Here is a 20,938-nt window from a genome sequence, read left to right as displayed (position 1 = left end):
AGAGATTACTCAAGATAACTAGGAGATCTGCCAAAGGGCAGGATTCCATCCAGGGTGTATTGCTTTTTCCTTTCCTTAGCTAGTAATCCATTTAAACAGTTTTAGTAAATTTACTTCTTACAATATTTCTAACAATGTCGTTTTGTTTGAGCACAGTAAGAGATAAATTAAGTCTGGCATTTCCTGGGTTTATCTCTCATTCGATATTCCAGACCACAGTCCTCAGGCCAGGTTAGTCTTTCCTAACCCCAGCAGGGTCCTCATTCAGTTATTTCTTTTGAGGTCATGACAGAGTTTGTCCATGACCATGCTCTTAATTTACAGTTAAGTATTATGGCACTTGGCCTGGTGCATTTCAATGCCAGAGTAGCTCACAGCTTGTCCTGGGTCTATCCAGTCCCTTGTCAAAACCCTGCTCTTGGAGTGCTAGGAACTAAGGGCAATGGAGGCTTAAGTCTAGTAAATACAGATGCTCAGGAGTAAATATTATTTTGGAGTCAATTAACTCCCATGTTACATAGCATAGCATCAACTATCTTCCTGTGTCTATATAAAAAGAACATTGCTAAATAATCCATGCAAATGACATAAAGGAAAGAGAAAAGCAATTTGGGATTATTAGTGCCTGGTGCAATTGGGTGTGCCTCAGTCGCACCGTTGTGGGAGTAGCCCAATAAACCTTAAGCTCCCTGTGGGAGCAGGAAGGACAACCCAGTGTTATCCAATGCTTTTTGTGTCTGAACAAGATTTTATTAAATATATATCATGTATTGTCATTATCCATTCATCCGTTCTATACTTAAGTTGTATCATGGCTATTGCAAATGAAAGCCCTAATAACTATGGGAATACAGAGATATCTTTGAACTCTTTTCTTTTATTTCCCTTGAACATATACACAGAGTTGCTGGGTCATACATATAACAGTTATAGTTTTAGATCTTTTATATGCTTTTGTTTGGGGGTCATAACTGGTGGTGCTCAGGGATTACTCCTGGCTCTGTGCTCAAAGACCATTCCTGGTAGGGCTCAGGGGACAATATACAGTGTCAGCAATCAGACTGAAAACTAAAGGATTAAGATGCAAGGCATACGCCTTAACTCCCGTACTATCTCTCTGGTGCTATATTTTTGTTTTCTAAGTAGCCTCCATTCTGTTTTCCATAAAACATATCCATAAATAAGAGAATAAAGACTGGAGATCATTGAATGATTTTAGTTGGCACGTAGATTTTAATAGATCAATGTAACCATTATAAAATATAACTTAAATAGTTCTCATTTATGTGACTTAAGAAATGAGCAATGAAGAATTATTTTAAAAGATGAATTTGTTTACAGATTGCATACAAATAAAGAATTTTGCTTTCTTTCAACTCACCAAAGCCACGTTCTGAGAGCATGTGATTGTTCTGCTTCTTTTTGTACTTACCCTACTGCTGTAATCTTTAGTACCGGAATACGCAGTTAACATTTGCCTAGGGAACTCCTAGTTCCTCCTTGGAAAGGTCGTCCCTTGCCTGCTCCAGTAGGTTTGCTGAGAATCTTGCTTTCTGGCAAGGATACCCATCACAGGGCTCAGTCCTACAAACAAACATGAACATAATGTCTGTCCCCTCAACAAATAGAGCAAAAATAGTGACGTAGCCAAACTTAAGAAATTTAGTTGCCACAAGTATACTGCTGGGTTATATGTATACATATCACTATCCTTTCCATCCATTTTCCTTCAGATGTTGCTTGGCAAGCCATGCAGCCTTACCGTGTGTTATTTCTAAACTGAGGTTAACGTAACCTGTCTGGGCAGGGCTGGTCGGAAGAGAGTGGTGCTGTGCTGTGATGTGCGTGTGGGAAACGTACCACATTTGTGGACCTCCTACCCTGTACTTTGCCAATAGTTTCTCATCTCCTGACATGTAGATTGTCCAAAGGGATGTTATCACTCTGCCATATTTAAATGCCCACATATCAAATGAATCGCTTGATCATATAGTTTAACAAAATTAAGTGTGATTAAATGTTTAAACATACAAGAACAATTTAGGAGAGGGAGGGACACTGTGAGGTAGGGCAAGCCAGTATGCAGGCGACCTCATCCCCAGAGTCACATCATATTCATCTCTTGTTTCCAGATCTTACAAGTGACCTTAACGGATTCTAAGGACTCAGAGCAGAACATGCTTGCTCCATAGACAAATGTCTGACCCTAGGAGTCACTGCCACTGTCCTCCCATTGTTCATCGATTTACTCGAGCAGGCCCAGTAACGTCTCCATTTTGAGACTTGTTACTGTGTTTGGCATATTGAATACACCACGGGGAGCTTGCCAGGCTCTGCCGTGCAGGCAGGATACTCTTGGTAGCTTGCTGGGCTCTCCGAGAGGGGCGTATTCTCCTGAAAGCCCAGCCTTCAACCTTCACCTCCAGCGCAGTTGTTGTTGAGGGTGATCAGTTAAGTATTGAGGTAGTTATCAGCCCTGAATAGGCATGTTTATGACTAATACTTTAAAAATAACATCATGGGGCTAGAGCGATAGCACAGCAGGTAGGGCGTTTGCCTTGCACGCAGCTGACCCGGGTTCGATTCCCAGCATCCCTTATGATCCCCTGAGCACCGCCAGGAGTAATTCTTGCGTACAGAGCCAGGAGTAACCCCTGTGAATCGCCGGGTGTGACCCAAAAAGCAAAACAATAGCATCATGTCTGTTCCAGCATATTTATTTATTCTACCTGACTATCTCGTAGCTTGGCAGGCTATGCCATGCAGGTGAGATACTCTCGGTAAACATGCCAAACACAGTAACAACAAGTCTCAAAAAATGGAGACGTTACTGGGCCTGCTTGAGCAAATTGATGAACAACAGGAGGACAGTGACAGTGACGGTGACTATCTTGTAGGTTGTCCACATGTGTCTTATTTCTGTTGTGTCATAAGATACTTGGTTGTTATCCTTATTGAGACAGTCTCTGAGACTTATTTTTATCTCAAAAGTTTCCAGCTTGCTTACTTACTGACCTCAGGCCTTAGGAGCTTCATCCATCCTTTGTAACAAAATTGAATTTGCTCAAGAATTGCTAATGCATAGACTTCCATTATTTCTTCTGTTATCTTACACTCATTAGATCTCTTGAAGCTTATTCCTAACTACTCCCAATAGGCAACTGAGTTTGCAATCTCTCTTCAAGAGAATTTACTATGAACATCTATGAAGCACCTTCTTCATACACAGCACTTTGCTAGAAATTTCCATAAATGTACAAAATGTTTTACAGGGTATTATGTACATTGAATGAACTAGGAAATTTAAAGTGATTTGCTCAATGCCCTACAGTTGTAAGTAGCTCCAGATACCAAATGACCGTGTCATATCTAAGCTTCTTGAAATACTGATTCCCATGTTTGCTCAATTTTATACCTTCTAAATACCACTGGGCTGGAGTGATAGCACAATGGGTAGGGCGTTTGCCTTGCACGCAGCCAACGTGGTCAACCGGAGTTTGATTCCTCCGACCCTCTCGGAGAGCCCGGCAAGCTACCAAGAGTACCTCGCCCGCACAGCAAAGCCTGGCAAGCTACCCGTGATGTATTCGATATGCTAAATACAGTAACAACAAGTCTCAGGATGGAGACGTTACTGGGCCTGCTTGAGCAAATCGATGAACAACGGGAGGACCGTGAAATACCACTACTTTCTGTATTTTTCTGAAGTTGACATTTATTTTAGTGTTGAACTATTTTTGTGTTCCAAATATTTGCCCTTTACCAATTATTTCTATAATTTTCAGTATGTTCTGACTCTTTAATAATATTAATTATGACCAAGTCACAGACACATTTTAAAATTGGGGGCTATTGTTAGACTTTGACAAACAGGAGGATTTGTAGGATATGGTAGACCTGCCAGGAAACGTTAAGATAAAGTGCCCAGAAAATTTGCAGTTGACGAGTTGAAGCAATCGAATTTATAGTTAGAGAAATTTCTCTTTATTTGGCAGAACAGATATAAGAACCATTCCAGTCTATTAGATAAGCTATGCACATATACATCTTCTAGAAATACTCCCAACTTGATAGAATTTAAATGTTTGGAAGGATGTATGTGTTGCCTTCTGAATCTCTGCTTATTAGTAACTTGATAGATTATCTCCCTGTGTAAGGATTAGCATGGCTGAGACAAATGGATTGTTGTATATGCTGTGATCCATCCAGATTCAAATATTAACTATCTCCAAACATAAATAATAGGAGAAAAAATTGAGGATTGAAGCAGCACATATTTTATCCTTTTTTAAAAAAAAGAACCCCACCACACTTTTTTGAGAATTTTGTCTTTCACTAAAATAAATAAGGAAAACACTCCCATCTCCAATTTCAACAAAGCCACTAATTTTTATGTTGCTTTTACTTGGCCAGTTGTGTTAAGCACATATGAGAAATGATGAAGATGACTAAATCATGAATGCAAAATTTTCTCTTTGTGCTCATAACTTGAACTTCCATTCCACATTAGTTTATCCCCTATTGAAAAATACTAATATAGTTTCTCTTCCTTAATTTCAAGATTTTAATTTTATATATCTTCCTAGACCGAAATTTATTCTAAAAATGTATTTTGAAAAGGCTTGAAATTCCTGTGTTTAGTAATTGTACATGGATTCCCCCTGGCCTTTCAATACTGCATAATAAAAAAAACCTACATTTAGGAACATGGCTACAGTGTGAGGGGTTATCATTGATGGAGTACCCAGACACTGCAAGCTGCTTCATGTTTTTATAGTCCATCTAGTCCATCCACATGAAAGATGCCGTGGTCTCACTTTACAGATAAAGGGAGTAGACTATGATTCATCCTATTATTTAACCAAAGTCAGACCGTTAATAAGTGACTAGTCTAAAAGTCAGAATCCAGGTCTAATTCACTCCAGAGTGTTTTATTATTCCATTCTCTAGTTTGTCTTCCGTGTTTTGCCTCTGAATGTCTGGGTAATTTGAAGAAAAAAAAATGCTTATGTTGTCATTCTGAATTGTCCACAACTTTAAATGATTCTTCCTGTGAGTATACTACACTTACATAAATAGTACTAAAATAAATAATCCCTACTTGGTAAGTACTGGAATTAGAGTATGAAGAATTTGTTAATTCTCGTTAATGCAGAAGGCTGAGATTTTGGTCAATCAGAGTGCCCATATGATTTTGCATCACTGTAAGTTAGTATGATATTACGTAGCAGTGAGCTGTTGGTTCCTTTACTCATAGCATGCCAGGGTCAGAAACTGAGTCTATGAAGGACTGCATGCTTTGCTGGTGCCATAACTACTATACAAAAGACTGGACAAGAAAAAAAAATGCTTATGTTGTCATTCTGAATTGTCCACAACTTTTGTCCACAAAAGAATTTCCTGGCCAAAAAGGCTCTCTAATTTTATATTTGCCAGGGTCTCCTACTTTCAGGAATCTTTACTCTCTGAATTACATAGACCTTCAATCCACAAACAGCAGGGCCAAATTTCAGATTTGAATTTGGACCCTTTCCTTCTCATGAACTAGCATGGAAACTGCTTTGGCTGAGGCCCAGCATCTTCACCCTGGAGCTACTGAAAAATTTTCTATAGTGAGTGGACTTGTTTTTCAGGGGTCTGTTGCAGTGCAGAGTTGGCTTGAACTCTTGGGCTCAGGAACTTCTTATCTACTTAGTAGACATGATTTAAATGACAATTGTTCAAGGGGGTGCAGCTCCAGCCTACTTCCTTGACTTTTATTCCAAGTTTGAGTTTTCAAAGGACCATAATACTGAGAAACAATAAGGCCCTGAAGTTAATAGGAAACACCTTGAAATACTTCTCTCCTAAAGGAATTTGCTAAAAGGAAAAGGTATAAGACAGTAATATAAAAGATAATCAATTCATGAACTCAAGAGTCAGCTAAGTGTAGGGATGAATGATGTGAGGCCAACCTTGGGGAGGTACTTGCCCATACATTAGTACTGACTGAGGAAAATGTAGTAAATATGAAAAGGTTTTGAGAAGAGGGGGAGATGAATTGGAGTAGCATTAGCCTTTTGTGATGGGCTAATATGATGCTCAGGGGGCTTGGTCCTGGGAGATCCTCATCCTCTGGCTAAAACAAGAGCATCTGTGAAGCCTGGAAATTTGGACCATTTTGAAATAGCTGTGGCTCAGAATGTAAGCTGGAAGCATTTCAAAGTTGGAATGAGCTTGCTGAATTAAAATAACACCAATTTCGTGTCATTGCATCCTGTCTACCTCGGGGAACTGCCTTCACGGTATCAGGCAGCACCCAGGAGAGAAAGAAAGCTGACTCAGAGGTTACCTGATTTGGGGGATTATTCTGATAGTGAATCACTAACATGTCTTGAGAGCTAGGAATGTTTGAGGTGGTGACCCTCCAAAGTCAGGAAGACGAACCTGCAATTTAGTCTAGTCTTAAAGATTAGTTTCTCCTCAGGGCTAGCTTAGCAGAGGGTCCAATCTATGAAGAATTGGATGAGGTTTTGACTGATCTCTTGGGCAGAACTGTGATTAAAGGGATGCTACTTCTTTGATCACTTCCAATTCAATTCATTTTCAAGTTATCTGAAGAGATACTTAGTTAAATCTAATGTATTGATGCTTTTTTACTGTACAGATTCAAGCATTTATAAATGTATTTCATGCTTCCTAAGGATTTTCTTAGTTCAGTTGCTGCATGAGTCCAATATTTTTAAATTCTAATAAAACTTCTAAAAACATACATCAGCTGGTATTAGATCATTTCCTCCAACCTTTCCTAGATACAGGGAATTTTATTTTTAAGTATTACAATGCATACTTTATATACTGCTTACAAATGTTATTAAAATAAAATTGTTGAAAATAACTTTGCAAGAAACTGTTTCAATGTCAGTTAGAATGTTTTTCTTTGGATGAAAACTGTTGATTCCTCTCTTTGCACGGATATGCCAAGCAAATATATACTGATGATATCTTAAAATCAGCAGTCCTTAAGCCAGAAAAATATGCATATAACATGAATTTCTGGAAGCTGTTCAACCGAGAATTTTGTATAGATAAATGCAGCTCATCTTGGAAATGTTTGTGGTATTTAAGTTGATCTTGATTATTTTATGATCTAGTAATGGTGGATTTGTGTCACCAGAATCATTCAGTGATTGGAGTGTATTTGCTCCACATAGATGTGAAATATCCGAATACCTTGTATTTTCAATACTGAAGAAAGCTGTGGAGTTTTTAAATCTGATTCATGTCTTGTAGTTCACCTCTCTGCATTAGCACCTCTTCTCATGTCTATTTTTCATTTGGGGACAAATTCAGACTTTAAATATGTGTTGCTTTCTGTGTGATCTTCCCCTGCTCCCCACCACACCTAAATTGTTTTCCCAGCTCTCAGTGTAAAGATGCCTCCATTATAAAGAAGGATTTTGACCATTTTCATATGGAAGAATGACTCATGTGTTTGCCTTGTCTGCCATTTCTTTGAACATCTTAATTCTTTATCATCTTGCTTGCATGTTGGTGGCCGATTGAGAGTGTGGAGGTCACTAATTGTTTTTCTTTGTAGAGAGGAAGCTTTAGTCTTCAGACTTGTAGCCCAGTGCTTTACTTGGGCACATGTGAGAACTATCAACCGCAAAGAATTTGGAAATCCAATACCTCATAATAAGAATGTGTTAAAATATATCAATCAAGAATCCATAGTGTTCTTCATGTAATTTTTAAGTTAAAGTTAAAGTTAAAGGCCCTCCCGTTGATCATCCATTTGCTCGAGCGGGACCAGTAACGTCTCCATTGGAGACTTTGTTGTTACTGTGTCTGGAATATCGAATACGTCACGGGGAGCTTGCCAGGCTCTGCCGTGCGGGCGAGATACTCTCGGTAGCTTGCCGGGCTCTCCGAGAGGGGCGGAGGAATCGAACTTGGGTCGGCCATGTTGGCCGCTTGTAAGGCGAACGCCCTACCACTGTGCTATTGCTTAAAGCCACTTATAGTATATACATATGTATGAAAAAAAATTTAAATCACTCTTATGTTACTAATTCAAATTAAATTCAATCCAAAGACCTCCTCAGAATGAAGTGGAGCCAAGATTAAAGCAGGCATCATTCTCCATTTTGACTTATCTGGTCAAGGCCAGAATCCTCACTTTAGTTAAAAGACAAAACAATCCTCAGTACCATCTTTCAGAAAACTACAAGCACGCAATAATATCTCAGTAAATCTTAATATCTACAGTGAATATCTTCCCACTTCCACCCCATCACTGTCAAAGATTTATTTCTTTAAAAGACTATTAAATCTTGTGATTAGAGAGATAGTAAAGCACATAGGGTGCTTGCCTTGCATGTGGCTGACCTGAGTTTGATTCCCTAGCACCATGTGTGGTCCCTTGAATACCTCTAAGAGTGCTCCTTGAAAGCAGAGCCAGCAGTAAGCCCAGAGTACCACCAGCTGTGCCCACCCCCAACCAAAAGAAAATGAAGACTTTGAGTCTTTCAGGGCACGAGATAGAGTCATTTATATATTTTGGTCCATTATTATGTAAATAGTAAAACATTAATCATATGCATTATATATAACATAGTTAATCCCTCTCGGAGAGCCAGGCATGCTACCGAGAGTATCCTGCCTGCATGGAAGAGCCTGGCAGACTACCCTTGGTGTATTAGATATGCCCAAAAAAGTAACAAGTCTCACAATGGAGATATTACTGGTGCCCGCTCGAGCAAATCGATGAGCAGTGGGAGGACAGTGCTACATATAGTTAATATCAGTTACGTATATTAGTGTAGCATTGTTAAAATACTTAATTGTCTATGGTGTGTGTTTTATCATAGGGTGGGCTAAATGCTAAGGAGACCTGGAGGAGATGATTCATGCAGGGAGAAAGCTTGAGAGTTGGGATACAACCAATGGAGGAATTAAATTTTTGTCACCGCCCTGCAGACTAGCACAAAGTTTCTTGTCACATTGCAGGGTGTGCAACTATGTAGACTATTCATAAGAACTGTCCAGAAAGAAGCCTAGTTTATATTTCTGTGTTGGCAAGTTTTTTGGAGTATGAGGTGTTTCTTGTTTTATGTTATTGTTGTTGTTTTTAATTCTCTAGAAATGGGTAAGAATGGCAGTATTCAGTGAGGCTGGGAAAAAAAATCCAAACTGCTGTGCAAGGTCTTGAGAGCCTCTCTGTAGGCAAGGGATGTGGGAGGAGGATGGCGATAATGATTGCCTCTAATTTTGAAGCAGCAATGCTGACCATAGTCTATTGCAAGACCCCTTCGATTTTAGCAGGCAGCAGAATGCTCTGGAAGGTTTCAGACCACAGATTGCTGGACTACACCTCTAAGATGCCAATTGAGATCTGGGTGATATCTTATGACTTGTTCCCCAATGAAGCTGATCATGTTGATAAAGCATCACACTTTTGAGAACAACTGGTTCAGATCATACATTAAAACCATTGATATCTGAGTGTGACTGCATTATTGTCATTTTATTAAAGCATCAAGTAAGCTGTGACAACATAGATGGGACTTTGAGGGTATTACGCTAAGTGAAATCATCAAACGTGATTCATCATGATTGTATGATTTCTCTCGCGGAATATAAAGAAGTCAAACAAGGACAAAAATTCTGAGATACAAAGAACAGATTGGTGATTGCCACCGGGAAAGGGTGTTGGAGGCAGGTGAAATTGGTCACTTGTGTGCTGATGACTAGGAGCTAGGCTCCTGATGGGTTCTAGGAGGTAGTGTATACAAATGTCAAGTTCTAAAGCTGCTGTGCTGTAATCTTATGACATTACAAACAAATGTTATGCCAGTAAAAACGTTTTTTTTTTTAAAAAAAAAACTAAGCCAAAACGAAACAAAATCCATGCATTCTTTGAAACTTAAAATCAAGACATAAGGTCACAAAATAATGAATGAAATATGGCAATAATGATCTTCATGATTGAGCTTCTGTTTATTTGGATTTTGGAGAGAGGAGAGAGGGGGGAAAGAGGAGGGGGGGAGAGAGGAGAAGGGAGAGAGAGAGAGGGAGAGAGAAGGGGGAGAGAGACTCTACACTCAGGAATCACTGCAGTTGATGCCTGGTAAACCATATGCAGTGCTAGGGATCAAGCAAAGGATTGGCTACATACAAGGCAAATGCCCTACCTGCTGTATTATATGTCCAGTCCCCCCCCCTTCAGCATTTTTGAAAGCTTACTATCTACATACAGATTTAATGATTCTAGAGTGTTCCTTCCCTCTTCATTAACATTGAACACCTCTAATCATCAGCGTGTCATAGTCAAAACAGATTTGTGGTGAAGAGAAAGATTCCCTTCTTACCTTTACTGGTTTTACTGAGTCCTAGTCAAAGGAATATATGAATGGAGTTTTGTATAATTCTCCCTACATGAGGCCGTTTTTCCCTAATGCTGTTCACCCACCTTTGTGGTATCCTATGCTATAAGCACTCCAGGCTGATAACAAATTGAAGGAAGTATATTGGATATTCGGGGGATGAGGAACTGTCTCTCTAAAGGGTTATCTTATTGCTGTCTTGTCATTTTATGCTGGAATGCTCTTCATTCTACTCCAGAAGATACCACATATTTTGTCATGTCTCTTTACTTGGCATGTGCTTGTTGGGGAAATTGATATCCCCACCTCCCACTGAGGGCTCACCCAACTGTGCTCAGGACTTTCTCCTGGCTCAGACTAGGGAGTCACTTGTGTAGGCCCAGGGAATTATACAGGTTGCTTGCTGGGTTGGACCAGGGTTCATGGCATGCAAGGTCTACCTAGATTCTGTACTATCTTTACGACCCCAAGATATTGATATCTTTCATATAAAGGAACCCTCCTTGGACCAAGACGGGAAAGAGGGAAGAAACACAAAATTATAAGGTAGATAAGAAGTTTTCATTTAATCCACTTTCAAACAGTGACATGGTATTAATTAGACATTAAAGTAACAAGAACAGAAAAAAGGAAACTTTATGCAGACTTCAGCCCACTTAAGCTGGGTATCTGATTTATCTTCTGCTAATTTTGAGTCCTTTGGAAAGTTTTTGCTAACTCAGAGAAATAGAGGGTGGGAAAGCATCGTAGGTTCATTGTCCCGAGATTCAAGACAAATTCAAGACAAATCCATGGGAAGGTTGGACAGAGTTGCTCTTCTCATTCTTCATTTTGGATGCCCACAGTGTGTTAAGTACTCTTCTAAGATGCAGCAAAAAATAGATAAAATCCTCAGTACACAATGTATTGATAATGTCAGTAAGGGTTGTGCCCAGGAAATTAATACTAATAAAAGAAGTCAATCTCCAGCTCTACCCAGATTCAAACTCTTCTTTACCTTAGAGGAAAGAATTTGTTGTTTGTTTGGTTTTTTTTTGTGGCGGAGGGGCAGGGGTGGACACACCTCCAGTAGTGCTCAGGGATCACTCCTGGATCTGCTCTCACTGTACGATTGCTCTAGCTACCTGCAGAAAAGAATTTCTGAATTTCTGGATACTTTTTTTAAAGGAAATGTGTGGGGGGGGGGGGGAGGAGGGAGGGGAAACCCCATTCCTTAAACTAAAGGAAATAAATTAAACACTTTAAAATGAAGATGACTATAGAGTGCACTGGTCTGCTTTGAGAAACTGATTTTATGGGATTTTTCCTCTCGTCAAGTTAAAGAGCTTGGAATAAGGGTGATGGCTATGAAGTTCTTCAGGATTTTAGCCTTGTGAGTTTCTTTGTTACCCTTCATCTTATGAGGAGGATGCAGGTCTTAGATATCTTTGCAGGTCAGTGAAAGAGCTTGAACTTGTACAGAGGGAAGGGACGCTTTGGGAGGATGTCCCCTTTGAACAAAGAAATTACCTCATCTTAATTTTTAGCGAGATCAATTCAGCTGCTGTGTTGGGAAAGAATGTAAGGAAATTTCATTTGTAGGGAGCAAAGGAACTGTGGATAAAAATAGAAACAAGTAGACCAACTTGGCGTCTGTAAAAATTAATCCAGGCAACTGATAATGGTGGCTAGACCAAGAAGTTACAGTGGAGATCGTGAGAGGTAGTTAGGTTCTCATTTTTATATACTTTGGCAGAAAGGATTTGCTGAGTAGTTGGATCTGAGATATGAGGGGAAGATTTTTTGTCATAAATTCAGCCAGATGCCAAGGTTTGGGGATTAATCAAGAATGGCATTGCATTGTCACTTAGTGAAATGGGGCAGCAGGAAGTGGACTGGGTTTAGGTATGATTAATTTTGGTGAATTCAGTCATGTTAAATTTAGAGATGTATGGATAACATCTAAGTAGGCAGAAGTATCAAGTAATAGCGTATACAAATTAGGTTTGCGGAAGAGATTCAAGCATCCAAGGAATATAAATTTAGCTCTAAAATGGGATGTGATCACCCACGGAATGAATATGGTAGGAAATAAAACATGTTGAAGGACTAAGCCCCAGGGCTCTATCCAGGTTGTTGGTTTGACCAAATTGATCAGAGTTTGGGGGAGAAATGACCAAAAGAAAACAAAAAATTTAGCAGCATGGAAGCAAAATGAGAATACTGTTACATGGAGAAGCTGTTTACAGTGACAAATCCTGATTTATAGAGATCACTTAAAATTCAAAACCAAGAGGCGGCCAGTAAATTTAGCCACGTGGAAGTCGAAGACTTGACTAAGAGAGTAAGAGCAATGTTTTGTTGTTTTGTTGTTATCATTTTTGGTCCATACCTGGTAATGCTCAGAGGTTCTCCTGGCTCTTCACTCAGGAATTATTCCTGGCAGTGCTCAGTGGACCATATGAGATGCCAGGGATTGAACCCTGGTCAGCTTTGTGCAAGGCAAACGTCCTACCTGCTGTACTATCATTCTCACACCAAGAAAGAATAATTTGAGTAGTATGGTACCTAGATTGGAGTAGAGAAAACAAAAGTTAAGATAAGAAAAGTAAGTTGTATCAAGGATTTTTATTTTAATGGGAAGGACAGAAGGAAGAAGGAAGTGAAAGTTGAAAAGGATATCAAAATGGGAGTTATAATGAGGGAAACAGTTCCTTGTTTAGATGATGTTAGAAAAAAATCTAATAGTATGGGGTTGTGTTGCTGCAAGAGAGCGAAGAAAAACTTTTTATTTTTGGATTAGCCAATATATGGAAAGGATGGACTCCAATACATAAGAAGGGCATTGCCTTTAAGTAGGAGCACTGATTGGTGTTTCATGCCCAGTATCTAGAGAAGACATGGGGTATAATGAAGATGCTGCTATAAGGTGACTTGGTGGAGAGAACATATACATAGTATTGTTCTGTTGTTTCTGAGTGTAAGAAAGAGAGAAAGTGAGAAATAAGAGTTAAGATTATCAGGCAAGAGTGAGAAGCCAATGGGTGATAAGGGCTTGTCTAGAAACATGGGGTGAGCTGTTTAGGCATCTATTATTTAAGAGAATTAAAAAGTACGGGAGCTTGAAAATGTGATATGACTGAGGTGGAAGGAATCAAGGCTGACTTGCATGGTGGTGAATGTACCTTTGAAATGAGAACAGTTACTCTTCCTCTTCAGCTAAATTCTGCTAGGCAAGTACAAGCTGAGAGTAAGTAGATCGATTTAACTAGGATTGTGGTTCAGCCTAGCCATGTAATTTCAAACGTGGTATAAAGAGACTTGAGGTTGAATGCTAGGGAATGGTAGTAATATTTGTTCACAGTTTTCAAGAAGGAAGGTACCAGAAAAGTGATGAGAAAAATGTAAGGTCAAGGTACTGGAGAGGTCCTGTGTTGGGTAATGGAATTACCAAGGACTTTTTTCATGGTATTGCAACAGATGAAACTGAGAAAACCCCAAGACCTTTAAGAAGTTGGAGGATTGACCCAAGATGGACTGTGGCCTGGAAGAAAGGTGGGGTGGATTTATAAGACCTGAAAACATTCACCTCACAAAGGAGGAATTTTGATTGAAAATAAAATAGAGGAACATTGATTTAAACAGTGGTTTGAAGAAAAACAACATAAATCAGCCTCGATTCATAGTAGGATAAAGAGTAAGGGATGAAACATTCCCTCCTGCGAAGTTATGGGGGAGCATGGTTGCTCAGTGGAGAGCCAGATTCCAGAAGGTTGCCACATTTGCACAAAAGAGACTAAGGATCTGGGAAATTTTACTCATGATTGACCATGAGTGCAAGAGGGATTTTATGAGGAGAGCCAGAGAGTGTTGTCTGAGGAATGAGTGAGGTCTCAGCTCCTTTCTTGAATGCATGTGGACCTAAGAGTTGCAGTTTAGCGTGGTCTCATCCATGCGCAGATGCATCTTACTACCCCCAAGTCACAAGTGCATTTCCTTCCGTAGTTTTCTGACCATTCTTTGGAGAGTAGCAACATCAAGTCTCTCTTTGACACCTGGTTGGCATCCAGACAAGGCAGCATGTGGCTGTTCTTGCCCTGAGGATGCCAACACCCCTTTGCTGGTGGTGCTGAACTTGTCCTCCTGTCTCCCTGGATCCTTTTCTTAAGTGTCTTAGAAGAGTTTGAGTGTAGAAAATGCCCATCTCCACCCCAGCTCCCACTTAACTACCTCACCCTGAGGGATCTGCTTTATAATTTTTAAATCACGGTTATAGAGCATTGGTGCTATTTTCACTTTCAGTAAATATGCTTCCCGTTCTTTTTCTAATAGAAATATGTCATAAAAGGAAACTTCAAAAACTAGTCACAATTTAAAAACTCTTTTTTAACTCACAAATACAGAAACAGAATGATAGAATTTTCTTTAAATGATACGTATCACCAAATCGTCACATTTGCCACTTTGGGAAATAAAATGAACTAGCTAACTGCTAAGACTGATGACACCACTTGTACTGGCGCTACTGTACAGTATTCTCCCGAATATTGTTTTTGCTTTCTTACTGATTTCCTGTAGTTTATTTGCTGGTGACTCTGGGCGAACTCTTATATATGGAAAGTTTATTTCTCTAATGTGCAGTATTCTATTTTTCATACATGAATATCACCCTTGTGATACTCAAAGACCTTGAGATGGGAAGGAAAATGTTCCTATAGGGGAGAAGGCATGAGAGAAGATACGTGAAAGGGGAGGAGTTTGAGATGAGGCGAATGGTGGGTACCAAGGATAGTACTGGGACTTTTCTCATCATGAGCACTGTGAAGCAGCTAGGCAGTTTTATGGAGAAAGGTGAAGTGTGCACATTTAGGTGTTTTTTTTTTTTTAAATTCCTTCTCATGCTGGAGCGATAGTATAGTAAGTAGGGCATTTGCCTTGCATGCGGCCGACCTGGATTCGATTTCCAGCATCCTATATGGTCCCCCGAGCACCGCCAGAAGTAATTCCTGAGTGAAGAGCCAGGAGTAACCCCTGTGCATCGCCGGGTGTGACCCAAAAAGACATCTGTGAGAGATCCCAGCAGAGGCCATAGGAGACTTGAAGGATTAGTTGGGCTAGTGGTAATATAGTATTGATGGCAAAGGACGGCAGGAGACAGCTCTAGGCAATATTTAGCCGGTTAAAGGAGAGCAGAACTTAGTGCTTATTTCACAGTAGAAACGGTAGTGGGAAAGAGGCACCAAGTATAGCTGAATCGTGGTAAAATCCATGGGCATAAAAAGTCCAAAAAAGTTCTAGTGTAGACACTAAGAAGAATAGTTTAGCTTTCGACATATTGAGTGTTGCGTTCAGTTTTAGGCAAATTAAATTTTTACTTACTATAAGATCTGAGCTATCTAAAGGAAGCTCTCCAAGTTGGTTCAACTCAGAGGAAAGGTGGGAATTAAGATGGAACTGGGAATTGGTGGGCCTGTACTTTGGGATTCGTTGTGTCTAGCAGCCTGTCCTCATTATTTGGCATGTGGGCTCATGAGCATGCCCATGATTTTTACCTCCTTGGTGAACAAGGTCAGAGGAAAATAAGTTCATCTGCCAGTAAATGCTGAACTGAGTATGTAATTATGTAGCACTATAGTACTGTCTTCCTGTTGTTCATTGATTTGCTCAAGTGGGCACCAGTAACAGCTCCATTGTGAGACTTGTTACTGTTTTTGGCATATTGAATATGCCACGGGGAGCTTGTCAGGCTCTGCCATGCAGGAGGGATACTCTCGGTAACTTTCCGGGCTCTCTGAGAGGGACAGAGGAATGGAATCCAGGTTGGTCACATGCAAGGCAAATGCCCTACCGACTGTGCTATCGCTCCAGCCCCTTTGAAATGTACTAAGAGTTTTTTTTTTTTCTCTCCCTTTCACCTCCTGGTCCTCCTTTCTCATATTTCCCTCTATCTTGCCCTATTTTTCACTGCTTCATTTCCATTACTCATTGCCATTACAGACGGGTCACTCTGTGGATCTCCTTGCTGTACTTCAAGTTGATGTTAAAGGGATGCTATTATCTTTTTATTGGTTAATGTATTTATGCTTTGGGACCATACCCAGCTGCACTTAGGGATCACTCTGGGTGGGACTCAGGGGACTACCTGGGATAAACCTGGGTTAGTCATGTGCAAAACTAGTGTACTTCCTTTTGTACCCGCTTTTTCTCTCCTGTACCTGGGGATACTTTTTTTTTTAATTGACCTACTTTAAATTACAAAGCTACAAATTCATGACTGAATTTTAGGGAAACAGTACTGCAACCCCAATCTGTCCACCAGTGTTCACTCCCCTCCACCAATGCTCCCAGTTTTCTCCACCTAACGTCCTGTCTTTGTGGCAGGCACTTTTTCCCCTCCACCATTGTCCTACTGTTTTGAACCCAGCTGGAGAGGGCTATCACAGACATACTCTACATAAGCACTTGTCACTTATTAGCTAGATTTGGGGGCCAGAGGTTCAGGCTTGACTAGGACACAATTGTTTAGGACTTAATTTATGCAGCTCGATGAATGTTTTCAATCCTAAGGAGGTTTATACATGCTAATCACTGTTTTTCAATTTGATTTTAAAATCATTTCTAAAATCAGTTAAATTATTTCAATAACTTTTTTCTAATTGATGCTAATTTATTTTGATTTTCCATATTAATAGATTACTGTCCTAGATGAGACATGGACTGTATTCAGGCGTTACAGTCGTTTTCGGGAAATGCATAAGACATTGAAGTTAAAGTATTCAGAGGTAAGTTATGAAGTAATTATCTCTACTTAAGAACATTCATTTCCTAAAGTTAATGAGCTGGTTGCATTATCACTCTTTCTCTCCCTGCCCCCAATTTCTGTTTTATTATTAGCTTAATAGTCATCAGTTTTTATTTTAAGTACTTATCAAAGGAGCTTTAATTTTTTATTCTTTCTTCCAAATATATTTACACTTTCCAAAACCAATTATTTCTAACCTGACACTGAAGAATTTGTCCTTTTTCTAAATTTATGACATATGTTTTAACTTACAACTTACCTATGAGTGACATGTTAAAATTAAATAGCAGTACATTCCCCAGTATAGATTTACCCTTTTTTCTCTAAAGAAAACTACACTAATGCTTAGTCTCCAACTTTTTGAAAAGTAATGGAAGTTAATTTGTCATCAAACATGGAAGGAAGTTAGGAGTATAAGTATGAGATTATTTAGAAGCAAAAAGATATTCCATGCATCAGATGAGCTGTCCAGACCAAACGAATACATTGACAGTCTTCTCTCTTTTTGGACTAGTTCTTAAAATATTTTTAAGCAAAAAAGAAAGTATTACAGAAATCAATGTGTATCTTTCAATGAATGTAAAGTAAAGTAAAGTAAAGGCCCTCCCGTTGATCATCGATTTGCTCGAGCGGGACCAGTAACGTCTCCATTGGAAACTTTGTTGTTACTGTGTCTGGCATATCGAATACATCATGGGGAGCTTGCCAGGCTCTGCCGTGCGGGCGAGATACTCTCGGGAGCTTGCCGGGCTCTCCAAGAGGGGCAGAGGAATCGAACTCGGGTCGGCCATGTTGGCTGCGTGTAAGGCAAACGCCCTCCCGCTGTGCTATCGCTCCAGCCCGATGAATGTATTGTTATTTATTTTATGTAAGCTATGGGAAATCTTCCATAGGTACAGTTATTTTGGAATTTTGGTTTGAACTGACTGTATTTTGTTCAGTGGTCACTACCTCTTGATAGCAGTTATTGTCTGACCCGCTTTCCCTAAGTATTGTTTTTCATCACTACTTTTATTGTTTCTTAGAACATTCTAAAAAATGTAGGCTTTTGTACACCCTAAAGGGCAAATTCATTTTCTAAGCATTGCCCTGCTTTCAATCCTTTTTTACCTGAAAAACAATATTAAAAACAAAACAGATCGTCTTTCTTTTGTAAACAAACTGGTTCCTTGATATGTAGAGAATTGTGGGTACAGACATAATTAAGCTGTCTCTGAAATTCTTCTGTCAAGATACTATAATATTCAGTTTTAAAAATTGAGGGGCTGGAGTGATAGTACAGCAGGTAGGATACTTGCCTTGCATGTGGCCAACTCTGGTTCGATCCCCAGCATCCCATATGGTCCCCTAACCAACCAGGAGTGACCCCTGAGTTCAGAGCCAGGAATAAACTCTGAGCACCGCCAAGTGTGGTCCTGCCCCCCAAAATCGAACATATAGAATTTGAATATATAAAGGTAAAGGTAAAGGCCCTCCCGTTGTTCGTCGATTTGCTCAAGCGGGCCCAGTAACGCCTCCATTGGAGACTTTGTTGTTACTGTGTTTGGCATATCGAATACATCACGGGGAGCTTGCCAGGCTCTGCCGTGCGGGCGAGATACTCTAGGGAGCTTGCCGGGCTCTCCGAGAGGGGCGGAGGAATCGAACTCGGGTCGGCCATGTTGACTGCATGCAAGGCAAACGCCCTACCGCTGTGCTATGATATATATATATATATTAATAAAAATATATTTCCCTCTCTAAGATTGGTTGCCTTCTACTTTAAACCCCCTCAAATATGGTGTGCTACTCTTGGTATATTGGTGGTGTAAAGTATGAGATGTCCAGGAATAGATTCACTCATGGGTAAGGCTTGTCCAAGCATGTGGAGAGCAGCCATTGAGTTCTGGAGGTTTTTAGCTACTGGGACTGGGTCCCTTAGGGTGCGGAGGGCACTCACCTCCAGCCCTCCAGGTTTCCCTGAATGAAACAGCCTGGTTGGGGTCTGGAGGCATGACTATAGCATATCCACAGTTTGCTTTTAAAGTGAGCCATGCAATTCTTTATCTGTTTTGTTATAAGTTTAGTACATTACTACTTCACTTACATCTAAATTTTCATACTAACATGCTAAATTTCCACTTGAAACAAGAGGACAAAAGCTTTACTTGGATTATGTGTTTCTCCAGCATTCATTCTATGATCTATTTGTTGTTCAGTCTGTATATTTTAGGTTCCAATACTATACTAATAAGTATGTATAAATGTTTCATAGCTTATGTATCTTAATCCCTGTAGAAATATACTGACTGTAAATAAGGAAAATTAATGATAGCTGACACAGAAGAGTGAACATATCGTGCATTATCATTTTAAATGAGTTATATGCCATATAGGAGAAATATTAGTAAAAATGTAACATTGTAGAATAGAAAGGTGCTGAACACTTCATCATGGTTCGACTCTGATGAAATTCCATTTTAGTTGAAATAGGAGAAAGGATTACTTAAATGAGTTTTCCAAGAAATAATGCACAGTTATAATCTGTTTTGAAGTAATACCTTCGTAATACCTCCAATCTTTGAAGATAAAATTTTAAAAAAGAAACTTACCTCAGGTTAATAAAGTGGTCAACCAATAAATTGGAGATTGGCTACTTCCACACAAAATTGATGAATTGAGATGACCATTTGTCCCCATTTATTTTTAAGGGAAAAGAATGTTTTACATACACGCTGAAACTTTAAACATTGTCCTTCAGATAAAGAAAGTCAAGCTGGGTTTGTTCATTTACAAATCTGTATAGAGAAAAACTGCACTGTGAATATACTTCTGAGCAAGATAGCCATGTTTTATCTTATAAAAAAGAGAAAGCAATAAACAAATAAAAAGAAAGGTAATTTTAGATAAAACGATAATATTAAATGCCATGAAAAAAGTGAAACTAAGCCATGTAATATTGTGGTATGAGAACTGGGCATGGACTACTTCATGTGGGCATATTTCAGAAGGAACGTGCAGTCCCTTCTAAAGAGTAAGACTTGACTGAGATCTGAGTATTGAGAAGGTACTTGGTATGAGAATTTGGAGTGAGTAACATCTTAGCACAGAGAACATTAAATGCACAGGTTCTGTGAACTAAAAGACCTGTGGAAAGTGATGAGTGCTTTAGGGATGAGAGTAGGGAATCAACCATGATACCCCTTGTACTTCTTTCTTAGCGCTGTGGAAAACCACTGTATATGATTTCTGAAGAGCATTACAATGGAATTTGGATTCTGCTCAAGGAGAATCTCTCACAGAAACTCCTCTTCTGCAAAGAGACTTGTGATCAGTGTTTCTTTAGAAGGGACCACATGCACCCTAGCCCCACCCTCACCACAGGGGATCCTCAGATACTCCAGTGTAGCCATGATTGAAAATAATATGAATGGGAGGCCACTTTTATTAGTCTTCACTATGACAAGGGACTGCTATGACAATAATAATTGAAAATGATCACTCTGGGCAATAACTGAGTGCTGAAAGGAAGTAAAGGGATATACATGATAACCTTTCAGTGCCTGCCTGGCAAACCTTAATGCACAGAAGGAAGGTATGTGGTCCCGGGGGATAGGTTCAGGGTGGGCAGACAGACATTTGGGCAGAGAGACCAAATGACCTGCCATAGAGACAGGCTGGAGTGGGGAAGGGGCTTTGTTGACAGGAGGGAAACTGGGGACACTGGTGATGGGAAATGTACACTGGTGAAGGGCCAGTGTTAGAACATTGTATGACTGAAACCCAGAAAGGAGCAACTTTGTAACGGTGT

At 39.7% G+C, this 20,938-nt stretch overlaps 1 protein-coding gene across 1 annotated transcript in view; it reads left to right on the top strand.

The window, feature by feature from the left end:
* The window catches only part of KIF16B (kinesin family member 16B), a 327,590-nt gene that overhangs the window by 253,428 nt on the left and 53,224 nt on the right, over positions 1 to 20,938 (top strand). The window contains exon 24 of the mRNA XM_056122148.1: positions 17,039 to 17,128. Coding sequence (XP_055978123.1) covers positions 17,039 to 17,128 — 90 coding nt within the window. The remainder of the gene's footprint in view (positions 1 to 17,038; positions 17,129 to 20,938) is intronic.

Source organism: Sorex fumeus, unplaced genomic scaffold, assembly GCF_029834395.1.
Source record: "Sorex fumeus unplaced genomic scaffold, SorFum_2.1 ptg000044l, whole genome shotgun sequence".
In the NCBI taxonomy this organism is placed as follows: Eukaryota; Metazoa; Chordata; class Mammalia; order Eulipotyphla; family Soricidae; genus Sorex; species Sorex fumeus.
This window is presented reverse-complemented; position numbering and strand designations above follow the sequence as displayed.